Source organism: Eriocheir sinensis, chromosome 27 (assembly GCF_024679095.1).
Source record: "Eriocheir sinensis breed Jianghai 21 chromosome 27, ASM2467909v1, whole genome shotgun sequence".
NCBI lineage: Eukaryota > Metazoa > Arthropoda > Malacostraca > Decapoda > Varunidae > Eriocheir > Eriocheir sinensis.
The window spans coordinates 18,218,485-18,245,382 of record NC_066535.1 but is presented as its reverse complement, the minus strand read 5'-3'; the positions used below and the strand labels follow the sequence as shown (position 1 = coordinate 18,245,382).

The window sequence follows — 26,898 nt, the reverse complement described above, 5'->3', positions numbered from 1 at the left end:
ACACCTTCCTATTTCCAACTTAGAACAGCACTAGATGTCAGTTGTGTGTGTGTGTGTGTGTGTGTGTGTGTGTGTGTGTGTGTGTGTGTGTGTGTGTTGTCGTGAGAAAAGTAAAAGGACAATCAACCGCGTTTTTATACGGAATGGCAATACACTTCGTGATAAATTTATTAACCATAACTTGATGACATCCGGCACATGGCGATTTGGGTCATTGCAAGGACTATACACTTAATTATACGAGTACATACAATTAATGACTAGCCAAGTCTTACGTAAACAATGTAAAGTTATCAAAACTTGCTTGAAGTGCGATGCGAAATCACAAGTGGTACTGGCAAATGGGACACTTACTGGACTCCCTCAGACACCGGCGAAGGCAGTCCCCATGGAAGAAGTGATAACAAGGCGTGACGCGGGCGCTGGTCATAGGGGAGAGGCAGATGGCACACACGTCATCATGCCGCCGCACCTCCGAGCGACTTGCAGACCGGTACGGAGACAGAGTGGCCAGTTCATGTTGAAGGGGCTTGATGCAGTCGTCCCGTAACTCTCGATACTTTACCCGAAGGTTAGTGAAACTAGACAAAAGAACGAGTCTAACATTCGCCGTGGAGGCACACAGGAGTGTAAGTAACGTGGAGAGCACGAGATGAGAGCCGAGCAGCAGTGATGGCCAATACAAACTCTCCATGCTCTCGAACGGCTCGAACTTTTTGTTGTCCAGCCAAGAACCTACGATCTGTGTGGAGAACTTTTCTGTCGCAAAGAAGTAAAGGCCAGTGAGGAAGAGATAGCCCGGCGAGGGGGAGTAATCCTTGAGACCCTTCTCGAGGCCCATCACCAGCAGCAGGAAGACCACCGTGATGATGAAGGTCACGGCCTTGGTCCACTCGAGCACCATCTTGGTGGTGGAGAGAGCCAAGTGCCTGACGTTGGATGTCCGCGCTATGTTGACGTACATAGTCCAGTCCTCACGCTCCACCACTTCCTGCAGAGCACAAAAGCCACTATTCAGTCACCAGCGCCGAGGGGCGATTAAATTACTGCGTCTCCATGGATGAAGACTCGCGAGGAGCTAATCTGAAGCTCCGAATACAACACACAACTGGAAATGAACTAAAGCAGCTGCTACGATGCCTGTTTTTTTTTTGTTTTTTTCCTTTTATCGAATTTCACTTGGTTTACTAGGTCCTATATATCCAGTTGAATCAAGTGAATAATATATATTAATTCCACCTTTCAATATTACACCTTCAGGGACAGTGGGTAGACTAGCTTTCTTCTTGGGAGATTCATATGAATCCTCTAATTGTTTGGAGGTAACATTCTTGATTATCAAATCAACCTTGGAGAACAAGTAGCCTACTTCATGAGCTTCACAAATATCATTCAATGGCGTCAGCCACACTGAAGTTCTCCAAGATGAAGTGATTTTCATCTACTCTGAAAACCGATCTACATCATAAGAAAAATATACATGTTACCTGGACTACCGTAATAAGGTTCTACATGTTTACTTAAACTAAGAGTATTACCTTGACGTAAGCGACGCAGTAGAACAGCACATTGAAGAACATGAGGGTGTAGAGGCTTGTCAACTTGTTCTTCTGCACAAGGAAACGCTCGCACATCGTGAAGAAAACAAGCTGAGAAAAGAAAGTCTTGGTTAGGACAAAATTAGTCAGGTAGTTAGCGGTACAGTAAGGGGGATACATGTGAGATGAAACAATGAAAACCATGTTTAAAAAAATACTAGTTACACTAGGAGGAGGGTAATAACTGGTTCCAAACGTAAAATAAAGGGAGATGGAACAATGAATAGCCATGTATAGGAAAATATCCGTAAATAGAGGCATCACAACCATTTTTATTATATCAATGCGACATTAGACAGCAGGATCAGCTCTCCAAACCTGATTAACTAGCATTGAGAAGTTCTTCAACTTCAGGTAAGCAGATTCGAAGGCCAGGAACCGCAGCTTCATCCGCAGCAGAATTTGAGGGAGGAATTCTTTACACCACCAGCTGTCGCTCAGCCGCCCCCACCAGCCCCCGCCTCATGAAATAAACAATAGGTATATAAATAAACCAACAATTAAAAATCAAAACAAAGTCGTATGAATAATCTATTAACAATGATAATTACAAAAAAAAAAACAATAATAATAAACAGATCAATCTTAAATATCCTAGCCTTAGTCATCAAACACCACGTAGCAGTAGAAATTGAGAACGAAGCGAGAAGGACAAGTAAAAAGAGGTAACCTATATAGCTAAAGGATTTTGCAACGGAGATGAGCACCGAGTCCATTCCCAACTGTAGTGTAGCCTACGCCCCCAACTTTAGGCTACTCCTAACTTCCGTCTACCTCCCAACAATCTCACAAACGAAGATCGATAAGCAAAGGCGGAGACCTATGTATGCAGACCCCTGAGATCCATGCTTGTGTATGCTCACCCGCTTGCGGAGGGGCGGCGGCGGTCGTCTGCAGGCCACACACCAGCAACACCGTGACGAGGCTGAGGGCGGCCATGGGGACGGCGACCCGCTGACCCTGCTGCTGAGGCGACGCGTACGGCACCAGCAGGAGAAGGGCGAGGGTCACACCTGCGAGTATCAGTGGCAGAGGGATTGGCATTGCGTGGGCGTGCACGAGTTTGTGGTGGACTTGCCAACAATACACACACACAAACACACAAATGACTTAGTATATAGATATATAGATACCAGGTCAAATAAATGGATAAATACAGCGAAGAGAAAGAAATTGAAATATTAAAAGAATTAACAAATGAATCACTTAATCAAGAAATTAAATAACATCATCACAACGCCAGGCAACAAAGATCACGTGATGCTCAGAAAATATACACAAAGAGGATTTTTTCTTTACATATTCTTGCAAAAGGAGAATTCAAGGGTAAAGGATGGATAAACAAAGAAGGAGGAGGAGGAGGAGCAGGAGGAGGATACCTACGTCATGATCTCATTCATTGCAAATAACAAATGTCTAAGGCTCTACGTCATGGGAAACCCCCACACCACCATGACTCAAGGGAAGGGGAGCGGCGGCCCCTGTGCCCCCTGCCTAAATCGGTGCGACCATCCTCAGACACCTTACTTACCTGTGAGTGCAATACGCAGGCCTCGGGGGCGTGTGTTCCGGGCCTGTGCGCTGCGGAGGAAGGAGGCTGCGGCGGGAGGGAGGGACTGCACTCGTCTGGCGTAACAGTTAGCGACGTACAGACGAAAAGCGACACGATAAGACAGTCCCATCGTCACACCATGGCTGCACGGACCCTGAAACTGTGTGCCACCTGTATGGAAAGTGATACTGTATGGAATGAAACTGTATGGAGGGAAACTGTATGGAGAGTGAAACTGTACGGAGAATAAAACTGTGTGCCACCTGTATGGAGTGAAACTATGCCACCTGTATCGACGCTGAAACTGTGTGCCACCTGTACGGACTGACAAAGAACCACCTAGCCACCGTTTTACACCCCGGAGACCACTGTTGCCTGAGACTCCTTCGTGGGTCAGGCGGGCAGACCTCGCCCCAACAGGTGGGAACACAGACTCAATAGTAGCAAGTCACCTATGGCGTCAACAGCTGAACTGCGTCATAACTATGCACCAGCCAAGTTAGAACGACCCCTGTGGTGGCACGAAGCAGACCAGGCATGAAAAAGACGCTGCGTTAACATTATGAGCTAAATGGCCTTGGAAATGTGGAAACACCAATTACTTTCATGGAAATGTTGAGAAAACGAAATGTGAAGCAAACCCAAGACGAGGCCATCCTCTGAAATCAGAATCAGGCCCGTGCCAACGCCAAGACAGCAGTGCCAGCTCTTGGGGGTGGCACTGACTGCGTGTGTGTGTGTGTGTGTGAAGAGAGGGAGAGAGAGATTTACATAGACTTACATAGACATTCAGCTAGGCCACACAGAGCCGAGAGAGAGAGAGAGAAAAAAAAAAAACATTTGACACTAACACTGTAATAATTATAATGATGACGTTATTACAGACACCAAGAGTAGGCCGTCTGCGTCATTCTGTTAAAAACGTTTTGTCACTCTACGGCATTTGCGTCATCACTCACACTTACCGAATCCTTTTTGCCTTATCTACAGGTTCACATTTTTCATTTCGAAATATACTTTATGAGAAGGAGAACGAGAGGAAGGGGAGGAGGAGAAAAAGGAGAAAGGACGAAATAATTCAGGGGAGGAATCAAGGAGAGGAGGTGGGGGGATTGTACAAGTTCGTATTCAGTACTTCAAAATTCTTCGATCTGTCCTCTGATATCACTTTCTTCACCCATCTTTCCTAACTTAGCCCTTCAGTTTTCTTCGTGAGGTCCATATCTTGCCTTTCATGATCAAAATGTTATTATGTCATGCACCAGTTCGTATTAAAATCCTTCATGTGTTCAATATATCAAAACAAGAACGCTACATAACCACCATGTTCCTCCCTTCTCCTTTGTTGAGTACTTTGGCAACCGTAAACCATCACTCAGTCACTTAATGAGACAAAAAAAGGAAAAAATGTGGGACGTTGCAAAGATGCTCGAGCGGGAGTCAGCTGGGCGAGCATAACACAGCAGGACGGGGGTCAGCCTGCCTCAGCCATGGCCAATATCGCCATACAGAGGATTAAAAGAGAATTCAAGGAGGTCATAAAGAGTGATGAAGTGAGTTTCCAGGCCAGTGGTGAAATATGAGTGCGGATTTTGTGGCCAGGGGGATTTAATGGGTCATGGGTGGGAGGGACTGTCATAAGGAGTTTTTGTTTATTTTTTTTCACCCATGATGAAGCAGTTTTTTTTCAGTCTCCAGGAATATGAGGTTGAGTTTGAGCTCGGTTGTGTCCACGCCTATTTCTGGCCATGGGGCTTTAATGGGTCATGGGTGGTGGGAGAGCCTTGTCATCATGAGGGATTCTGTCAATGGTATTTGTGTTTTTATATTTTTTCACCAAGGATGAAGCAGTTTTTCTTCAGTCTCCAGGAATACGAGATTGAGTTTAAGTATTTTCATGTCCATGCTTAAATTTCGTGTGTGGTTTTATTTAAATGGTTGCTGAGAAGTGACAGATTTATCAAACTTGCATGCACAATATCTCGATGGGGTTAGGATTGGTTGTATTAATGAGCCCATATCATGCATCCTACCTCACCAAGTACTCTTCGGTTGTCGTATATGTCTTCTACTAAGCTTCAAACCTCCCGGAAAACCAAGAGAAAGTGTGGAAATAGCCATGAATTAGTGGGTTAGGATTGGTTGTATTAACGTGCCCATATCATGCATCCTACCCTACAAACTACTCTTCAGTTATCATATATGTCTCCTACTTAGCTTCAAACCTCCCAGGAAACTGTAGGACCTAGAGTGTAGAGATTAAGTGTGAAAATAGCCATGAAAGGTGTGCATTGTGATTAACTCAGCTCCACCCTTTTCCTCTTTCCTTATTGCAGCTTTGATTTGATTTATTTTCTAACTAGGAAACCTTCAGACTCCAGTGAGCCAATATTTTCCTCACTACAGTTTCATCCACCTATGTACTACAAGTTTTATTGATTTAGAACCTTGATTAGTCAGCGAGTTAATGATTTTGTATTTTCAAAAAGGTTTCTGCTGCAAATTACTACTACTAAGAGTGTTAGGTAAATATCTATTAACCCTTTACTCCAGTGACGCTGACATCGGCGTCCGACGGCGTCACCGTTAGTCCTCTTCTTAATCTCTTAACCCTCTTCCATTTCATCTTAATCCTCTTCTAAACCTCTTAAGAGGAAATGGAAGAGGATTAAAAGGAATTTGGAGGAGGATTGAGAGGTTTAAAAGAGGATTAATCCTCTTCCATTTCCTCTTGACCCTTTCTGTACTGTGACAGACTTTTTTTTTTTTTTTTTTTTTTTTTTTTTTTTTAAGTTTTTGCCTATTGCGCCAGTAGGCTTCTTCCCAGTGGGGCCTGATGGTCGGGCGGCCCAAGTCGTCTTCGTGGTGGGGCCTGATGGTCGGCCCACCCCGTTATGGCGTAGGCGAGTGTTTATAGTGGCGCCATCTTGTATTGGCTCATGCTGCCCCCCGGAACTCGTTCTTGATTCGCTTGGACGGCTTCCTCTAGAGTCCGGGTTGATGGGTGGTCTTCAGGACAGCATGTGGGTAGTTTTAAGCCACTCGGCGGTGACTGAAAAATCCAAGGTGGTAGCGTGGGGATTCGAACCCGCATCGTCCATCACACGGTGAATGTGGGCCCAGCACGCTACCAGTTCGGCCACCACCTACCCCTTTGCATCACGGATGGAAAGGGTTAAGTTAATACGATTCACAATGGTGTACGAAACGGTTTATTTTAAGTAAGTTTTGATGTTTTTGAGTAATCTGCTAGCTATTCCCCACTGAAACTAATAGTTTCCCGAATTTTCCTCCCCCTTTCCCTTGTGAATAAATAATGTAAACTAATATCAAACGCATCAAAACTCACTAGAGATAAAACAATTTCACCTTCACAGTATGTAGAAACCAGGAAAAAATAAGCACTTAGTCCAGTATGGGTTAGTTAGGCGGTAGCTGAGTGGTGCGGGCCCCGCATTCACCACGTGATGGACGACGCGGGCTCGAATCTGCTGCTGCCACCTGGGATTTTTCAGTCACTGCCGAGTGGCCTAAGGCTACCCACATGCTGCCCTGAAGACCACCCATCAACCCAGACTCTAGAGAAAACCGTCCAAGTGAATAAAAAACGAGCTCCAGGGGGCAGCATGAGCCAAGAAAAGATGGCGCCACTATAAAACATTTGCCTGCGCCATGACGGGCTGGGGCCGACTGCCATCCAGCCTCTCAAGAAAGCCTACCAACACGTAAAAAAAATAATAAATCACGAGACCACTAGGATGTCAGACTCCGCCACTGTCATAGTGAGCCGCTACCTTGACCATCACATTGACAACAGCACATTGGAAAGTCTGTCACGAGTATTTATCGAAGTAATTAAAAAATGTACCTTTCAAACATATGTTTCAATTGTGAAAAAAAGGGTAAAATTTGAGAACAAAAGCAGAAATAAACTCCTTGAAATTCTCACTTCCCCAGTGACTGATGGTCATATATATGGAAAATCTTGGCCACTGGTTGGACATCACTGTTCTGAAGGTTCTCGTGGTAACACCAAGAAAACCTGCTGATCCATGGTGTGTTAGCTTGTAGCATACTTACTTTGGGTGACTTAAGTGTCAAACAAAAGGATCTTCAGAATAGGTTTACAGAATAGCATACTAGATTCTGGGCTTCAAAAATGAGAAAAAAGGTAATAATTGCATGTTTTCTTGTGTTTAGTGCAATATATGAAGTAGCATCTGGTAATGTATGCAGTGCTTACTAGATTTTCAAAGAAACTGGGTTAGGCAGTATGTTTAATTTGGTTAAAGATATCAGCATTGTAACATGAATCATTACCGTAATTTATACTGAAAGCAGCATTTTATTATTGTTATTTTTATTTTTAGGCTCAGAAGTGTGCCATCAATGTGGAGCTTGTTGGAGATGACTATCGGGAGCTGAGAGGAGAGATCGCAGGGCCACCTGACACACCATACGAGGGCGCCACTTTTCAACTTGAAATTAAAGTTCCTGAAACCTATCCATTCAACCCCCCAAAGGTGATTTGCTACTGTGTTTCACCACTTGCTGAATACTGAAGAAACTATTTTCATTTTGATTTCAGGAATGATGTAAGGGAAGCAAAGACTATATGATGCACTTAGTTCAGAGTCCATAAGCGCCACAAATAGAAAACTGAGCAAATGGCATTCAAAGATTTTTTGTTTAAACTTTAAAGTACATATCTTTGAACCTAACCAAGCAAATTTTGTGATTTATGGATGAAAATTTAGCTGATCATCCTTCCTATTGACTGAGACTACTAGAAATCATTAGATTTATCACCATTTTGAATGAAAAAATTATGAATTTTGCCACAAGGTTCTTATCAAATTTCTGAACAAAGCATCTTGTACGTACCTAGATCAGTGGTTCCCAAACTTTTCTGGTTGTGACCCTAAATACAGTCTTGACCTGGCCTGGTGACCTTAAATGTGTGGCCATGTAGTACCGTATATATTTCCAATTATTTTTATGTTATAGTTTTAGATATTTATGATTTTATCCTCTGCCTCCTCGCTATCTGCTCGTTGGATGAGTATTATACATGAATGCTACTTGTATGACATGCAGTACTGCATGTGTATGGGTGCTTTATTACAAAGCTACTTTTATTAGTATGTGTTCAGGGGAATCTTCATACTGTCATACTGAAGTAATTCAACTACATTACCGGAAAATCTAAATTTGACCTGACTGTGATTTTAAAAATTGGCCTGCATAGTATGATATAATTATAATTATGGCTTTTTTCCAAGACCCTCCAGCGACCCTCAGAAACACTCTCACGACCCTCATTTGGGTCGCGACCATGGTTTGGGAACCACTGGCCTAGATTCTAGATAGTCAGGTATCACAGTACAGGTTAGTGTTCCAGGTAAATCTTTGATGACCATTCTGTTGTTGCACACACACACACACAAAAGGTGCAATTTATTTGGTCATTTAAATGTAGTTATATTGTAACATTTACTGTGGAGTTATCTTTGTTTTTATGGGATACCATTATAACTAAATTAATTATTTACTTTATTCATAGTTGGCTAGCAGTTTTGCATAGGCTGGATTTTGTTCTGAGACAAGCTTGCCTGACACTTAAATAATGTATGAAAATATTTTTTTCTTCAGGTTAAATTTGTTACAAAAATCTGGCACCCAAACATCTCATCAGTCACAGGTGCCATTTGCTTGGACATCCTCAAAGATCAGTGGTAAGTCTAGTGTTCTGCTTTATTTTAAGTATTTTATTAGTTTTTATCTGAGGTATGAAAATATTTGACAGCAAATAATAAAGGTAAAGTTGGGTGCATATGCTGTAACTGCACATGGCTGTGGTGCTCATCTCCGTACCATTGACTGTTTGAGCCTATGGTGGGAAGAACCCATTAACATGTGACACAGGCCAGGTCTGGCATTGCCACAGTTTACCTTCCCCAGGTACCCATTTATCAACCAGCCCATAAGCTGCGGATTTGAAGCTAGGCATGCTAACCACTGCTCCACCTATTTCTTGACATATCCAGTGTTTATATCATTATGCCCCATGAAGTACACGAGTTTAAAGGTTGAGAATAGGAATCTGACCCTCAAAGTTGTTTTGATGATGACCACAATCTCAGAACCAGATCCTATGCCTGACCAAATTGTAATAGTATGTTTAGACTGTTTGGAAATGAAAGATATTGGGTGTGGGTGTGGGTATGTGTGCTACAGTCTCTTAGCTTTGACTCTGCTACTTTTGATTTCTAGGGCAGCAGCCATGACCCTGCGGACGGTGTTGCTATCCCTCCAGGCTCTGCTGGCTGCTGCTGAGCCAGATGACCCACAGGATGCCGTTGTTGCCAAACAGTTCAAAGAAAACCATGCACTTTTTCTACAAACTGCTCAGTATTGGTCTCATGTACATGCAGGAGGTATGACTAATGTTATATTTGAATACATTGTTCAAAATTAGTATTCATCCAGTGGTATTGATTGTAAGATCTGCGCATACTTACTTCAACTTAAAAAAATAGGAAAGTTCAAGCAACCAACAGCAAGACAAGGCTATCTTATCCTATTTTGCAAACATTCTACAGTGCTCATCAATATTGTATGTCAGGTAACCTGCTCAACATTCATCATGCTGAACCATTTCCTCACCACCATTTAAGTGTAGAATTTTTCTGCAACTCTACTTACCTCCCTGTTATTTACAAAATTGCCATTTGCATTTTCTATTGCAAAAAAAATGCTGTTTTCATGGTTCTGCCATTCTGAGTTTGTCCATGTTAAATTTATGGATAACACAAACTTTCCATTGTTGATGAGTTTTGTCTGTTCTGCCAGCTCTATCTCTTCCAGTTCTTGCTTTCATATTTTTGTGCTTCTTCTTGAGATCCTTTGTTTTACCCTACTTCCTGTATATGCTTAAATCTCATCAGGTAGATTCTAAAATTTGTTCTAAATCTTTCTACTAATTTCTTCAGCCTTCTCCAACAGGTATAGACAGCTTACATAGATGTATATAAACATACACAAGGCAAACAGCAACAACTCCTGGAAACATGGGAAGGGCAGCAGCAAGTTGCATGTAGATGTGCTCATTTACCTACACAAAACAAATGCACACAAAGCTGCACAATCATCTGGCTCCTGAGCCATGGGAAAGCAAAACCGTCCTTCTTGCTCATATCAACAAGCAACAGCATTGTTCAGCAATTCATTGATTATATTGGTGACATTCATCAGAGTTCTGTGTCACTGTTGGACACTTTTATATTCTAAAAGATGTATTGTCACCATAAAGTAACATTTCTTGCCACCTGGCTGAAAAGAACAGGCAGGACTATTTAGTACCACTAGGCAGCACTAACCAAATGTAGTAATGCTGGTACCAATAGCAGTAATATTAAATTACCACCAGTTCTTGATCTGGCAGTATTGCCCACCTTTGGTTAGATCAAACACAAAGAGTGGGTAGGGTATTGTTTTTCATTATTAATGAATGCTGGGTCAGGTGCCCAGCATATATAAATGATGAACACTATAGCACAGATGGATATTTTATCCTGATCTTTCTTTTTCAGTTCCGAAGGGCAATAGTGAATTTTCTAAGAAAGTTCGTCGCCTGATGGATATGGGAGTCGGAGAGCATCAAGCTTTGGTGGCTTTGTCTTCATGTAATTGGGACATGGACCGAGCCATTGAACAACTTTTTTCCTAGACAGATGGGGAGGGAAGTGATTCATTAGACACTTTAGGGAAGGGGGTAAGCATACTACAACAGCTTCAGTGATTTCACTAAACCATTTGTTGTCATATTTCATCTTCCTTCATGGCATTCTGTGTTGTATGGGGAACAGCTGTATTGACCTTGCTTGACGCTTCTAAGTCACCCAAAACAAGTATGCTAAGCTAACACACCATAAATCAGCAAGTTTTCTTGGTGTTACCATGAGAACTATCAGAACAGTGATGTCCAACCAGTGGCCAAGATTTTCCATATGGCCATCAGTCATTGGGGGAGGGAATATTAAGGAGTATATTTCAACTTTTGTTTGAATTTTACCTTGTAAATTTAGAAAATAAACGTGCATATAAGGAGCTCAATTTCCTTATGCATACATACCAATGACTTTTATTTATGTACATATCTTTCATGGAATCCTGAATACCTCAAATAAATATAAAGTGTGCCCCTTTGACACCGAGGTTGGGCATCCCTGTATTGGAGCAATTATACTTTATGCCAAGGAGCTGTGATTATATATATATATATATATATATATATATATATATATATATATATATATATATATATATATATATATATATATATATATATATATATATATATACAAACAAAAATCATAGAAATACACAAATGTTTACCATAAATATTTTAAAACTAATTAAACATTTAAGTTAATTTTAAGTAACAAATTAATCATAGCTTTCTCTAATACAACAAAAATTATATTAAACAAAAACACTTTAAGCATATCTAGGGCTGATTTACTTTTTCTAACATATCCAGCATATAGAAAGCTCCATTACTGCTTGCACCTTTCTTGACAATGGTTTATAGTGGATATAACATAAGCATGAAGATATCTCACTAAAGCTCAATCTCTTCTTAATTTTTCATTCCTACAAATAATCACATCAAGCCAAACCGTAGTGCGGACAGTGGGATATGCTTAAAACCTCCAAAGGTAATGCAACACATTCAAGGGTAACATCACTATTACCCAACAAGGTTATCTGGCAATGCAAACAATAAATCACATTCACAAGTTTCATTACCTTGGTCTGCTTGGAGCTGACACCTATTCCTTCACTAAAACACGAGCTGCATTGACTGAGGTTAGGAAAAGCATGACTAAATATGAACAGACTGATGAGATCCTATAACAAGCAATGAGTTTGTAGAGTAAACAGTTTTCACTTATGGTCATAGGATAAATCTTAAAAGTTAGTATTTATAGAACATGTTTATTTTTCCACATATTATGTCTCGAAAGAAGTCCTTATGTCAAAAACTTAGCTAGAATGTACAAAAATAAAATGAAAAAATTTAAGCTGTACTGTAAACCCACTTATTTCTCCACCCAAGATGAGAGACAGGTCTTACAATCGCTTACAATTTATATATATAGCCACAGCTCTTTCCCTCCTTCCACAGCACTTTACCCTCACCAGCACTCACTCACTCACTCACTCACTCTTCAAATACCACTACTTTCAATACACTCACCTGCTGCATTCACTCCCCTACTATATTCGACTGCTTTTTGGCCAAACAAATGGATTTCAATACTAATTAACAGTTTGCAAACCATTCATGCACCCATCAACAGCCATCCTTCTCATTTTCTTTATTGTATTTAACTATCCTAATTTGAAAACTTCAGTAATACCTTCTTCCAGACTCCCTTCTACCATTCTTTGGTCAAACAGACTTCCTCCCCTCCCTTCAATAAACAGTTGGTCACCAAACCAGAAACTCCACTTTGCTCAGAGATAAAAGGCAAAACAAAAAGCTATAGGTGCTAGTAGTTGCAACTCCATCATGCCAGATCTAAACATGTGTGAAAGGCTTACATTATTATAAAATGAATCATTCTGAATACTTTTTTCTCCTTAACTTCTTCTAAATTAAAGGAATCAATTGGCCAATATAAAAACTGAATACTTGCATACTAGATGACAATTATCAATTGCCATGATTAATATGTAATACCACAGGAAATTGTTCTTGAGGTATGTAAGTAAATTTGTGAGAAAATAAAATTTACAGTATAAAAGTTATAAACAACAGCAGGAGTAAGAAATATATTGAACACATTTTACTGATTAGAACTTTGTTAATTTTTATAAACTGTGGAATGCTACATCACTGCTATAATAAAATGTGTTCAACAAAATTTCTTATTCATGCTAATATGTAGGCCTACAACTTTTCATTATCTCTGGTTTTCAGCTTTTCAACTTTAAAATTTCATTACGTGCAGTTGCATTTTTCTTCTATACAACAAAACTGAGAATGAATACGAATTCCTAAAAAATATACTTTAAGTAAACAAAAATAATACCGCTTCTAAAATTAATAAATAATAATAATAATAATAATAATAATAATAATAATAATAATAATAATAATAATGATGATAAGAAGAAGAAGAAGAGGAGGAAGAAAAAGAATTGTAGTGAATTAGAAGGAAATTAAATAATCTTAACTAGCTCCACCTTGATTCTGTATTTTCCACTATGAGGGGAGCCAGATCATCGGCAGCTGCTGGCTCTTCTGTGGTTCTCCTTGGGCTTGGAGAGCGTGACAGGGTGTCCTTGTCTGCCTCTACGTCCTCTGTTTCTAGTTTGTTGTATTTACCATGATGAACGGTTTTCTAAAAAGGCAAGGCAAATGGGTTAGGTGTTGGCAAGGTAGACTCAGGATGGAAAGTTTGGGAGAGGTTCCTTTAAGTTTTCTTCTGGAGAAGGGGTAGAGGAAATTTTAAGGTGGTGACTTATCTCAGTATGTAACAATTATGGAAAGTTGCTTTTTACTGTAATTTGGGAGTAGGAGAGATTAATTCAATGCTGACATGATTATTTGTTTTGTATCCTGTCCTTTAGAATCCTTTTGCTTGTAAATGAGTTTGAAATTCTCTGCAATTATGTATATTATTTGAGGGAGCAACAGGGGTTTGTTTAGCCCCCCACGTAATAATTTTTTCCTAGGATACTTGTCTGAATTCTCAATGGTCTTTTTATAATTCCCTACACTGCCTCAACAGAAAATTAGATAACTGAAGATGAAAGAATATATCAAATGTGATGCTAACTAAAAATGCAACGTCCACTTACACTTGCTTTCCTAAAGGCAAGAATATCTGCAATTGTTTCTGGCATTGGCTGCCCCAAGGTTTCTGGTAACTTGAGATTCAATAGGCCTGAGGAGAATGTGAGGAGGCCAAGTGCAGTGAACTGAAGGTTGGGAGCAACATCTCCCAACATCAGAATGAACGGTGCCAGCATTCCTCCAATCCTGGCCGCAACAGACATAATTCCCATTCCAGAATTCCGGATCATCGTTGGAAATATTTCACCACTAAAATGTGGAATAATTAGAGGAAATAAGATACAATGGTTAATTTCAAGTTATTAATTATACACTAATTGATTTCAAGTTAATCAAAGCCATTCATATTTCTTTCACAAATTAGGTGGTTTGAAGGTTCAAGCACAGTATGAATACTAGAGAAATGAAAGAAATTATTGAAGCTGATCCTCGTAATTTTTTGACTGACTTCAAAGTAACACCTTTCCATTGTCTTTGCTGAACAAAAGAATGTTTTTCATTTAAAAAATCACTCCTCCTTACACTTCTGAAGAGGAAAAATAAATGGCATTGTCATGGCCCAAGATGCGGATAGACTTCAAAAGGATTGGGGTACCCTCTGGTTCAATGTTAGAGTGTCAAGCCTTATTTTCAGAAACAATATTAAGCATCTTCAATACCTGACCTTATGGTATGTTAATAAATAAACTTAAATGTTTCTTGCCTGAAAATATAGATGGCAGCAAAGCTGCTGGATATGCTCAATTTTCCAAGAAGAGCAAAAAGGGTGGTGAGGGTTACTAGGCTTGCTGGTAACAGCTGTATACAAAGGCAGGCCACACCACCAAACAACATAAAGCCACACAGTGTTATGCGTCGACCCAACCTGAAACACATTTGAATAATTTCTGCATAATAGAGCCTTCTGCTTTAGTGGAAAATTTTAAATCTGTAATACAAACATGTTGCAAAAGTATATTTTGACAATTTAAGTATTACTATAAAACAGGTTGATAATTATAATTTATACCTTAATTCTGAGAGTAAGAGATAGAATAGTAGAGAGGAAACATGTTCCCCTTATTAATGAAAATTCATCATGTGTATATATGGACACTATTTGTAAACATGCTTACCTGTCAATCATGAACATGGCAACCAATCCCGACGGTATCTCTACTAGGCCATTTAGGGCTGTTGACACATACACATTTCCCCCCAGGTCACTAGCAGCCATGGTTAGGCCATAGTATGTTGCACTGTTAACAAACCTGAAAGTTTTCCAAGTTATCAACAACACTTAGAACACTTAGTATTCATTTTGTGAAAGGATTTATCTGAGCAAAACAACATGCAAATCTTCAATAATTCTCACTCCTTTTCTGCTACTTTCAGACTTACAAGAAATGAACTGCATCAGATCAGTATTCACCAGACAAAAAAGATAATCTAAAGGTGTCATAAGTCAAGATAATTTGAAGGTGAAAACAGTAATGGAACAAATATGGGAGAAATGTCTGCAAGATATGGGCAACCAAGGTAGGATAAAATGGAAAAGTTACAGTTTAAAGTTGACATTCAAGTTGGATATGGCTGGATTATTATTAACATGATGTGCTTAAGTTTCTGAGAGATGAGAGATTCCAGTACAAAAATTGTATTGGTGTTGCAAAGCTATGGACACAAATAATTTTCAAGTTGGAGAATGAAACCAGAGAGGAAACAAACTTATGTTACCATAAAACTGATGGAATGTCATGCAGCTTAGGTAATTGACAATGGCAATATAGACAAAAAAGAGCAAACTAAAAGTAAAAGAGCTTCATACATGATGGGAAGTGTGGAAGTGGAATTGTAAAGAAAAGTACAAAGCAAGAGGTGGTGGAAGGCAACTACTGAGATTTTGTAGCATATTATTGTAAGGTAATGGAGCAGTGCACCAGTCTTAGCAGTGGTTGGCAATCATGCTAATAGGGTGGGAGGAATAAAGGAATCATTGGAGATATTTCAGGCTGAGTGTCATATCTCATGAGAAAAAATAAATTTGGTATGGCGATTATAAAATTTTACATGTGCAAAGCAATTTCAACTGAAGGATAAACTTACCAAGAAAATATCAAAATGAGGGTGATGAGAGCAACATATGAATGGCTAAATAGAAGACAGATTCCCTTTGCTTTTTTGCTCAAATTGCTGACTACACTTGGAAGATTCCACTGCTTTGGCAACTTATCTAGAGTCATATTCTTCATGGCCATTCCCTCCAGCACTGCTTTGGCTTCATCGTTCCTGCCTTGTGAGGCCAACCACCGTGGACTCTCAGGAATGTAACTATGAAATTAAAAAAGTCTTTGATAGCGAAAATTGAACTGAGAATGATTCAAAGGTCTTCCTTTTATTCAAGCTAATATTTTTTGTTATAAAGCCTTTTAGTGATTTGATTCACTCACAACACTTGAGTATAAATGCAACACCTAATCCCTAAAATATTATTCTAAGCAAAATCCACTCACATGTTAAAAGAAATATCTTCATAATCATTACTATAAGTGACCTCAATTCCTGCATACAATGTCATCTTTTCATTTCTGGCTTGTGTCATGAAAGGCAATGAAACACTCATTAAATCAACATCAACTTACCATGGGAAGACGAGGAATGCAATGCCCATGACTGAGCATATGAGGGTAAGGGTTCTCCAGTCACTCACAATGGCTGACAGTGCAGAAAACACTGCAATACCCAGAGCAAAGAACATGCTAAGAAGCATGCCACAAAAGCTACGCCACTCCATCCCAACGAGCTCCTGGGAGAGGACAAAGCTGGCCACAATGATCAGCGAGCAGCAAACACCACCAAGAAACCTGCAAAGCAGCATTTTTTTTATAATTTGCAGATCTTTTCCTTCATATTGTAAATCTGATGTGCTGTCACCACCATCCTCTATCACATTTATTGAACTGGTTAACTGTTCAGAGACAACAATGTATGCCAATGTTTTCTGTCAAGCGCTAATGAATTCTTCAGAAGAATTGACATTTTGAAGAAACAAGTAACATTATCATTATTAAAATCTGAGAGATAAATTCACAATGGAATCTCATTAAACTAATTTCATGGTGATTTTGTAACATTACCAATACATTTTATGCCCATGACCCATAACTCCGTGGCATTATTCACATTCTTGCTATTAGCAAGGTTTTGGGGAACATATCTCTTACAAATGGCAAGGACCTGCTGTACTAATATATATATATATATATATATATATATATATATATATATATATATATATATATATATATATATATATATATATATATATATATATATATATATATATCAACTTATTCCTGTCTCACTCAGAATCTCTCAAATGAATATAATGAAAAAAATGGAAAGGAAAATATGTTTTCAAATCTTTGAAAACCTCACTGAAGCCCCTAAATGTAAAACCCACCTAAAGACTACCATGACTGTGTAGGTGGGAGCAAAGGCACTGAACCCCTCAAAGGCGATCGTGCCCAGGAGTGCCAGCATGAGTGTTCTGAGGCGGCCAATGATGTCCGCCAAGCCTCCCAGCACCAGGGCTCCCGTCATCACCCCAAACATCCACACTGACTGTACCAGCGCCACCTTGTACTTCTCGCTGCATATCAGGTTCCACTGAGAATTAATTTTATTGTCATCAATGATCCTGTTGCTCTTGAGGAGGTAGGGCATTGGAGATAAAATATAACACAATTCACACACTATTCACACACACAGTTTACATTTTAGATTTATCACACAAGTTTTCACCTGTTTATTAGGTCTGAGGAGAGAGTTCAAATGCCTTAGGAATACATCAACAGAAAATGATCACAAGTACAGAATATAAACTTTGAGTTACCTCAGATGCAAATGATTTGTACTGCGACGTGTAAATAATTCTACACTTTTGTACATCATTGTCAATGCACTCGTTGAGGAGGGAGTCACTTCTGTTGAGAGTGGCGCCATGCTTTGGAATGACATCTTTAGGAGAGCAGTGAAAAGTTGGCTCCAGCCCTGCCAAAGGAGTCCAAGATAAGCTTTAATCCACGATGTTTTTAACTGTTGCAATCACCTTATGAATTTTAGGCATGTTTTACTTCAGAAATTGTTTTATCATATCCAAAATACATTGACTAAGACTTATCATGATGATATTCACAGGCTTTCATGTACCAATGTGTCCTGGAATGACACTGAAGTCATGAAAATAAGTTACATTCCTTTTGATTACTCAAGACAAAATAAGAATGATTCTAGTGAAAAAATAATAGCTAAAAACATTAATCATATAACTATACACTATTAATGATATACACATATCAAAGAGCAAGCTCTCATATCATCTGATGATTGCTAAACATGCAAATATTGATTAGTTAATTAAGCTTGTTTTGCATTAGTACAAACAATTTTCATGATGTGCATCAAAACAATAGCATTTAACTTGTAAGCAAATAAATAATGTGGCTCAAAGAAAATATTCCTGATATTTAGAACTTTCAAGCTTTACAAAATTAATTTCATAAACCAAAACATTTTCTCCATATACGTTTGAAAAGGAAAAGGAGAAGAAATGAAGCACCAGCCGAAGGGTAAATAACAACCAGTCAGTAAAAAGGCAAAGTGGTCCATATAAGCCACAAGCAGATGGACCAAAGAGGTTGCTTGGAAACATGCTCTTGCTTAGGGCCATATTCTTAAACACTTCGGGGCTCAAGCACACATATAAGACAAGGGTTTTGTAGGAGTTTTTTTCGGCATTCCCAGAAGTAGTTTAATGACCTTGGTGGTAGTTTGACGTTTCATCTGTACCGTGAAACAAAAGAAACACTCATTAGGACCCGATTGATCTCCTTTTTGGCCTTTGTAAATATTTGATGTGGGAGGTGGAAGCGTCTGAGAATACCAACCTTAAAGCCGCATTCCATAAATCACAGATGTGCCCTTAATCTTAGGTTGTAAATGCTAAGCACAGCATAAAACAGTATTAGTATGATTATCCCTGAATGGCTCCACTAAGATATCATGATTTCCAAAGGTCACTTTACAATAAGATGTGTATAACATGCTGCTTTGTTTTGAATCCTGTAAGACACTACAAATATTTGAAGCAAACTATCAAACATTATTTTAGCGACTGGCAAGAGAATGAAGGGAAAAATTAATGAAATATCTGTGCAGTCCATTAATAGTGCTGGCCAATGAAACACTACAGTGCAACTACAACAAGGTCCATGCTATCCACAGTACCTCTCTTGATACAGTCACTCTATTAGCAAAACCCAATGATGTAGTACATATATATATATATATATATATATATATATATATATATATATATATATATATATATATATATATATATATATATATATATATATATATATATATATATATGTATATGTGTGTGTGTGTGTGTGTGTGTGTATAGAGTACAATGAATAGTTCAGCATCATTGCTTTAATTCTACCTTATTAATCTCAGAGGAAGGGAAAGGAGACATGGGTGTACTGAGGTGAGTTTCTTCACAAATAGTTTTACCAAAGCTTCCTCACAGGAACTGAAGAAGCTTCAGTGCCATCATACCTAATATGGCCAGTCACTGGGGCAACCCAGCTCACTGAATGAAGGAATCACATACAGAGGTCATCTCCTGGTCCATCGTGTGGACACTGCTGGGTGGCCCTCATGTCTGCCCTTTTCTTGATTTGCTTTGCTCTGTTTACATATGCTACACATACACACGCTGCAGCCTCGGCCCACACCAGATTTCTAGTCCTTATCTTGATGTCCTGGTTTGTAGAGATGCACTTTGCTCCCATGGCAGGTGAACTTTCTTTTCTACATGGTCCACTAGGATACTGGTTTGGTAGAGGTGGCTGACGTCCACTCAGTGCTCCTTGATCCTGGTAGCCAGTCCCCTGGCAGTTTCCACTGGGATCAAGGAGCATCAGGCAAATGTCAGACACCACCATCTGATCAGTTCCCTGGTGCACCATGTCAAAAAAATGTCACCTGCTGAAATGGGACAGCATAAGAGTGCTGAAAAGACACTTCAGTAAAAGAGAAAGATCACAAAGGCATAGTATATCACTATAAGCCAGAACATCATCATAAGGATTCGAGATCTGGTATGAGCCGAGACTGCAATGTGTGTGCACATACACATAATACAAAGTAATGTGGACCAAAAATAGGGCAGATGTGTACGCCGACCAGCAGTGTCTGTAAGATGGAGCCCAAGTGACGGCCCCTGCACCTGATTCCTTCATTCAGTGAGCTGGGTTTACCCTGTGACCGGGCATATTGGGCAATATGGCACCAAAGCGTCCTCAGTTTCTCTGATGAGGCATCGACAAAAAAAGATGGGAATAAACTCACCTCAGTACACCCAAATCTCCTTTCCCCTCTTTCTCAAACTTGTGGGTAATGTCACAACATTGTACTTTAACACACGATAAATTACAATATCAAATTATCATTTGAGGGAAACTATTACAAAGACAATGTAGACCATTTAAATATTATGTAATAAACAAGTTCATCTACTAAAGGGAATATTATGTTTTATGATGGTGGACAATACTAATTATTGACTGTAAATTATATTATGTTTTCAATCTTTATTAAACCTGTAAGATTACACAGATGTTTGAAATAACTTTTTTTTATTAATGGAGAACAATTTGATTTATGGATTTGAATTACAGTGCAAGAAGAGGTCTAACAGAACACTTTCACACGTTTCTTAAATTTGTTTGTCTTTATATTTTCAAAGTAAACATTTACAAGAGAAAGGTGTCCTCTTTCATTATGCAACAAACCTGTAACTATTGCAAGTGATTGAAAGGAGAATGATGGAGACGATCAATAATGAAAGGCAGTTTAAATCAAGAGGGTGATAAAACATAACAATAGAGGTGAGAAAGTTAATTGTCTCAAGTAATTTTTCACAGTTCTCCACAAGGAATGGTTGGAAAAAGATTACCTCAGTAGCAGAAAGTCAAAGGAAAAGTATGCAAATTCACAAAAGGAAGAAATATGTCAACTTTTAATTGAGTAAAAAATAGTATTCCCATGAATAAATTTAAGATGATTGAGAACTGAGGTGAAGTAAGATATCAGAGAAATTAAATGACTACATGAAGTGCATTCTTTGCATAGAAAAGCAGATATATGGACTGCTCAATCACTGCTGCCCATTAGAATAAAGCTCCCAAAAGGTAATGATGAACCATGACCCATTTCTCTGGAGACTTTTAATCAAGTGACATTTCAAGTTTCTTAAACTCAGTCATCCACCTGCTACACAAAACCAAATCATATTACAATAATATGATCTGGTAATAATTTTCTAATAATACATGTAAAAATAGTTAACATTTACCTACATGTAACAATGTAAATAAGTAGGTACTTGAAGACCAATGAAAATCTTCATAAATAAGTTCAACGCAACATATCTAAGTACAGTTCTATGATTGACTGCCTTGTGAACTACTGTAGAAATTTTACTTTTTCCAATCATAAATCTTCCATTGCTATGCTCATTTGAGCAAATTTCAAACTACTACTTCAAATAAAGAATGCATAAATTAGCATTGTAAAATAAATCCTTGATAAGGGTGGAGGAATGATGACCGGGGAAGGCTTCCATGAAATTTTAAGCCAGAACAAGAAAAATGAAGTCCCCTAAAAATAGCTGCAGGCAATACAGCAAGATGTGTTGCATGTTAACTAATGTCTTGTCAGTTGGTGAATAATCAACACAAAAAATACAAAAAATACACTGCAGAAACTACTCCGGAACCAACTAAGTTGTATAGCAAATGAATGACCGAGTTTTTCATATAAGGGTTCTAATCTTACCCACCACCACCTGCTGCCAAGCTGGAGCAACTACACCACTGAAAGTGTTGCACTGTATACCTACCAGTGAAAACATTAAGCAGCATATGAGGAGCTATGAAGAACTGCAGGAGTGAAATACCAAAATAGTATATTTTCTGGCTGCGCCCAAACTGTCCAGTTATATGGATCACGTCATCCAATGTAAGGTGCTTCATTGTCGGGGACTGCACGCCACCAATGAATTGTGTTCATGGAGATTTTCCCTCGCCTTACAGTACTATTTTCTATTTACACAAACAGAGTAAACAAACAGGATATTAGTTCATGAGGAATGACAATTGTTGATAATATAAATTTTCAAAGGAAGTCCTCAGCTTTAACTTATAAATACATGAATCTGTCAGCATTATACAGACTAACATTCAAATCTGCTCACAGAAAATAATAAACTGCTGGAAAGTTTACTTATATGCTAGAAAAACAATTTTCTCTATGTAATACTAACATTGATTGGAAGCTGTTACCTCTGAAGGTACAGGTCAACCAGCTTATAATATCGGGAGCTCTTAATGAAAGGCTTATGGTAATTTAATATAGTGAAGCAATTATGACAGATTCAGTGGATATGCTTTTCTGAATTTGGCCAACCACAATAGACAAATGTATGAAACCTATAGGAAGATACTTATATATGTGTAGGATGAATTCACACATAAATGTAAGTCAAGCTCAGTAGTTCCCACACTCTCATTTTGAATTTAGATATACTGGTCAGAATTTGTCACAAGTGGAACTTTAACCCTGCAGGGTAGAACAACAAATCATACTTGCACTTCTATGCAGACATCAATACAAGATGTAGCTCCTAATCAAGCTTATGGTTTTATGTTTCATGAAGCTACTGTTGCATCTTAAAGTGTACATTTAATTAATACTTACACTAACAAGAGTGTTTGGATTTTAGTACTTTGATAGGAAAAGTAGATGATGAAGTGTTAATGACTCACTTTCCTTGATATGACTGTACATACATAATTCTACTCCAAAGTCAAAATGACTCGTTTGCAGTTTGCTTGCTTATCTTTGTGTGGGGGACACTTCAAAGATAGTAATAACAGGTGAATCAGCACACAGCTGAACAAAGTGGACTGAGTGGAAAATACACAGGGACTGCTTGTGTCAGGCAAAACACATCCCTGTTTGAAACATCTATAACTTAAAAAAAAAAAAATCCTAAATAAAATTCAAACCACTTGAACATTCAAGACTATTCAATATGAGGTAACAGGAATTCCACTGTATCTCCAACCCCCTTGGTGAAGTGGTCACACTGCCTAGCTATGAATCCATGGGCTCAGGTTCAATAGTGACCCGTAGCAATCAGCACACAAGCCTGGATGCCTCACTGGCCATGTGTCCACGGTAATGAGTTTAATGAGATGGAGATGAGCACAGACACCACCTGCAGCTTAGTGTATGCCCCTAATTTCAACTTTGCCTTTAACCTAGTCATGAATACAGGTGGCATGAAAGAAACTAAATTTTCACATGATGGTTAGTGCAAACACTATATAAGTTATCACACACACACACACACACACACACACACACACACAGCAGTACCCAGAGATCGACTAACGAGCCTTGTTCTACTCAGGAGAGTACTTGCTGGTGATTACAAATCCAGCTCGTGATCAGGCCGTGGGTGAACTACACACACACACACACACACACACTATAATAAGAATAGAAAGCCTATAAACCACTGCATGCTATCATGTACTGAAATATACAGACAGGAAAACAACTCAGAGGCCATTGCATGCAATAACAAAAATATATTTGCATTATCAGGTACAAATGAATTAGTACATGACTAAAAAATAGTACTGATCACAAGTTAGATCATTAAGACTACAAATGCACAAATACTTTTCAATAAAGAGTTCAAGAGAGGTACTTCCCTTTTCACAAGACCTTTCTTCATCAAAATCTGTAACACTACTGAATATGAAACTTGAAGCTCACATTTGTTTACAAATGGAGTGATGGCCATGAAAAGGTGTTAAGTAGGACTCTCTCTCTCTCTCTCTCTCTCTCTCTCTCTCTCTCTCTCTCTTCTCTCTCTCTCTCTTCTCTCTCTCACTCTTCTCTCTCTCTCTCTTCTCTCTCTCTCTCTCTCTCTCTCTGCAATCGCACCAGCTACTGGGTTACATTAAAACATGTTAGTATTACGGTACTTTAGGAAAGGTTCCCTGCAGACCCCAGGGCTTGTTGAAGGCATTTGAGTGAGAGGGGAAGGGAGGATAGGCTTCTCTTCCATACTGTATAAAAACTTTCAATAAAAAAAAATCTATAAATAATAAAATAAATAAATAGATAAATAAAATGCCCCTAATTTTAACTTTGCCTTTAACCTAGTCATGAATACAGGCAGTGTGAAAACACTTGAATGAAAGAAACCAAATTTTCACATGATGGTTAGTACAAACACTATATAATTTTATATAAGTCATCACACACACACACACACACACACACACACAGCAGTACCCAGAGATTGACTATCGAGCCTTGCTCTAATCAGGAGGGTACTTGCTGGCGATGACGAGTCCAGCTCGTGATATGAAAAGAAAGAAAAGTGAAAATAAAAATAATTACTTAATTAAGTGAGGCAATTAGTTTGGCAACTCTGTATTGATTATACTATTAACAAGTGCTTCACTGACCAACACATTTTTTTGTTTTGTAATTATCTCGGAAGTTCTCAACAATTACTGCTCCACACCAATCTGTACAATAATTTTAGCATAGTACAGTTTACACAACATAGTTACCATTTGTGAAGGTTTTAGTGAGTGCTCTGCTTTGCGATGCTCACAGTAATTCAGTAAATTTCTCAAGATGCCTCCCAGAATCAAAGTCCATAACCAATGTATTCACCGGTGTCCCCTTCACAGACTGAGCCTCATAACGCTCTTTAACCTGGTAGCAGCAATGGGCCAAATTTGTGGCTTTACCATGTAGCAGCGATGGGCCAAATTTGTGCCATGATATAAGCCCCCCAAAATAGATGATACATAAACTGATCACAAATGCGTTGATATGTATTATGAAATGGTTTGTGTGAGTGATGATTTTTTCTCATTTTTCTTACTTAGAGGGACCATTAAGAAACATGATCCCCGCTGCTACCAGGTTAAGACACCACTCAACATATGCCCCCAATATCACCTTGACCATGTAGGGGATAGACAGCTGTATAAAGACCACACTATATTACATTATATATTATTCTTGTTGCCAATCAGCAGTAACTTCCAAAAAAGGCTGCACCTACCTCTTTCTTCTTTATATCTACAATAAACAAAACATTTCAGCCAGCCACTTATAAGCTAGACTAAATGCCTCTGTGATCTGAATTATGCCGAATGATTGCAGGCCTCGGATCTTTACTCAGTCCAGGACAGTCAGCTAAAAGGTAACTTATTAGGCATTTCGGTCCCCTCCTTTTTTCATTCTTCTCCTTATTTTACTGTCACTGTCTCTCTTATTTGTCATATCTATGTTTGCTCATTGGGGGACTCTGTTTGAGTCTATATCAATTTTTCTTATCTTCCTTTGGTGTCCTTTTATGGATCTCAATAACAACAGCAATAATAATAATAATAATAATAATAATAATAATAATAATAATAATAATAATAATAATAATATATGCACTTTGTGAGCAATTTGTATTGAAAACAGTAATTAGCACATTAAAATCCACCTGATGAAAGGGTTATAATAATACAAATGATAGAAATGTGCGTGTTTTCATGTGTGTTTGTATGAAGGTGTGCGTGTGCTTACACTGAACCTGACGCATACACTGGGGTTATTGAAATGAGAAAACCCAACCTCTGGCATTTAAGTGTCTTCCTATCTGCCTGCCTGGAGTGTAGATGTGCTGTAGTGTTGCCGTCTCTACCATGCTGTCCTGGTGTGCTTTTCACAGCCAATGCTGGTGTGTTGGTGTGCAAGGCTGCCTGCCCAGGTAGAGTGTGGCCACTCGGAAGAGGGCGGGTGGTGTAACAGTAAAAGTGCTACAAAGGATACTAACCTGTTGACCTTCAAATAGTAACTAGCAGCCACTTAATCAAATAGCAACATTACCACTGAGGATAGTAGCCTATGGACCTTTAAATAGTAACTAATAGCCAAGAAATAGTAACACTGCCCCTAGGGATAGTAACCTATGGACCTTTAAATAGTTACTAAAAGCCATGAACTAGTAACACTGCCCCTGAGGATAGTAACCTGTGAATCTTCAAATAGTTACTAATAGCCATGAAATAATAACACTGGCTCTAAGAATAGTACTCTGAAATAGTAACCAATAGCCAAAAAATAGTAGCAAGGCCCCAAAGGATAGTACTTTGTTGACTTTGAAATAGCCAACAGCCATGAATGAGCCACAGCCTGTTGACTTTGAAATAGCCAATAGCCACTAATACAGGAACACATCACCACATAATTGCTCAATCTCATATATACACACCAACAATTAAGTAGTAAAGAAAACGGTAATTATATAGAGCACATTAATAACTTATCTAATAGTCTATCTAGTAATACCTATCCAATAAAGTTTATCAAACAAAACTTATCTAATAAAGCCTATCTAATAAAGCCTATCTAATGAAGCCTATCTAATGAAGCCTATCTAATAAGGCCTATCTATTAAAGCCTATCTAATACAGCCTATCTAATAAGGCCTATCTAATAAAGCCAATCTAATAAAGCCTAATAAAACCTATCCAATGAAGCCTTAAAATCTATCCAATGAAGCCTATCTAATAACACCAATATAATAAAAATGTCCGCCCCTAAAGTGAGATGCAATAATTATCCCAAGTTAAATACGCCATAATTATAATTAACCAACTCACGTCAAGGGTTATTTCCCGAGGACAGGGCTGAGATACATGAACACTTGTGCTACACTCGTGGCGTTCTCTTAACAGGTC

The 26,898-nt window shown here is 38.7% G+C and overlaps 3 protein-coding genes across 13 annotated transcripts; 1 reads left to right on the top strand and 2 right to left on the bottom strand.

The window, feature by feature from the left end:
- Nucleotides 1-131: 131 nt before the first annotated feature.
- On the bottom strand, nucleotides 132-4,441 carry LOC127004236 (uncharacterized). Of its 7 annotated transcripts, none has more exons than XM_050871783.1 (6): nucleotides 3,753-4,441; nucleotides 3,130-3,321; nucleotides 2,462-2,611; nucleotides 1,917-2,059; nucleotides 1,539-1,649; nucleotides 132-991 (listed from the first exon to the last, which is right to left on the bottom strand). In XM_050871783.1, exons 2-6 carry the CDS (start codon nucleotides 3,278-3,280, stop codon nucleotides 323-325), a joined length of 1,224 nt encoding a protein of 407 aa, XP_050727740.1. In that variant the 5' UTR covers nucleotides 3,281-3,321; nucleotides 3,753-4,441; the 3' UTR covers nucleotides 132-322. The 7 variants fall into 7 exon arrangements, with proteins under 7 accessions (XP_050727740.1, XP_050727745.1, XP_050727746.1 ...); XM_050871788.1 differs by having other exon boundaries at nucleotides 3,792-4,441; XM_050871789.1 differs by lacking the exon at nucleotides 3,753-4,441 and adding an exon at nucleotides 3,603-3,652.
- LOC127004237 (ubiquitin-conjugating enzyme E2 K-like) lies at nucleotides 2,685-15,759 on the top strand. 4 transcript variants are annotated; one of them, XM_050871791.1, is made up of 6 exons: nucleotides 2,685-3,131; nucleotides 7,521-7,673; nucleotides 8,803-8,885; nucleotides 9,424-9,587; nucleotides 10,743-10,924; nucleotides 15,392-15,759. In XM_050871791.1, the coding sequence occupies exons 1-5, from the start codon at nucleotides 2,985-2,987 to the stop codon at nucleotides 10,877-10,879; spliced, it is 684 nt and encodes a 227-aa protein (XP_050727748.1). In that variant the 5' UTR covers nucleotides 2,685-2,984; the 3' UTR covers nucleotides 10,880-10,924; nucleotides 15,392-15,759. The 4 variants fall into 4 exon arrangements, with proteins under 4 accessions (XP_050727748.1, XP_050727747.1, XP_050727749.1 ...); XM_050871790.1 differs by lacking the exon at nucleotides 15,392-15,759 and having other exon boundaries at nucleotides 2,686-3,131; nucleotides 10,743-11,009; XM_050871792.1 differs by lacking the exons at nucleotides 2,685-3,131; nucleotides 15,392-15,759 and adding an exon at nucleotides 4,521-4,703 and having other exon boundaries at nucleotides 10,743-11,003.
- Nucleotides 12,940-26,898, bottom strand: LOC127004234 (solute carrier family 22 member 15-like). Of its 2 annotated transcripts, XM_050871781.1 has the most exons (11): nucleotides 26,821-26,876; nucleotides 24,440-24,503; nucleotides 21,969-22,170; nucleotides 17,892-18,049; nucleotides 17,460-17,665; nucleotides 16,639-16,860; nucleotides 16,103-16,327; nucleotides 15,133-15,267; nucleotides 14,721-14,882; nucleotides 14,023-14,266; nucleotides 12,940-13,562 (listed from the first exon to the last, which is right to left on the bottom strand). In XM_050871781.1, exons 3-11 carry the CDS (start codon nucleotides 22,099-22,101, stop codon nucleotides 13,395-13,397), a joined length of 1,653 nt encoding a protein of 550 aa, XP_050727738.1. In that variant the 5' UTR covers nucleotides 22,102-22,170; nucleotides 24,440-24,503; nucleotides 26,821-26,876; the 3' UTR covers nucleotides 12,940-13,394. The 2 variants fall into 2 exon arrangements, with proteins under 2 accessions (XP_050727738.1, XP_050727739.1); XM_050871782.1 differs by lacking the exon at nucleotides 24,440-24,503 and having other exon boundaries at nucleotides 26,821-26,898.

Bases quoted from the DNA above. Each gene is read 5' to 3' on its own strand.
- LOC127004236 (XM_050871783.1), bottom strand. From the start codon at position 3,280: ATGGGACTGTCTTATCGTGTCGCTTTTCGTCTGTACGTCGCTAACTGT. The intron at 2,060-2,461 runs GTGAGCATACAC...TTATTTCATGAG, and splicing joins CGCCGCCCCTCCGCAAGCGG to GCGGGGGCTGGTGGGGGCGG. The intron at 1,650-1,916 runs GTTTGGAGAGCT...TTCTTTTCTCAG, and splicing joins TCTCAATGCTAGTTAATCAG to CTTGTTTTCTTCACGATGTG.
- LOC127004234 (XM_050871782.1), bottom strand. From the start codon at position 22,101: ATGAAGCACCTTACATTGGATGACGTGATCCATATAACTGGACAGTTT. The intron at 14,267-14,720 runs GCAAGAAACATT...TCCACATTTTAG, and splicing joins GCTGCCATCTATATTTTCAG to TGGTGAAATATTTCCAACGA. The intron at 13,563-14,022 runs GTAAGTGGACGT...TTGCCTTTTTAG, and splicing joins TTGCCTTTAGGAAAGCAAGT to AAAACCGTTCATCATGGTAA.
- LOC127004237 (XM_050871791.1), top strand. From the start codon at position 2,985: ATGATCTCATTCATTGCAAATAACAAATGTCTAAGGCTCTACGTCATG. The intron at 3,132-7,520 runs GTGAGTGCAATA...TTTTATTTTTAG, and splicing joins CTCAGACACCTTACTTACCT to GCTCAGAAGTGTGCCATCAA. The intron at 9,588-10,742 runs GTATGACTAATG...TTTCTTTTTCAG, and splicing joins GTCTCATGTACATGCAGGAG to TTCCGAAGGGCAATAGTGAA.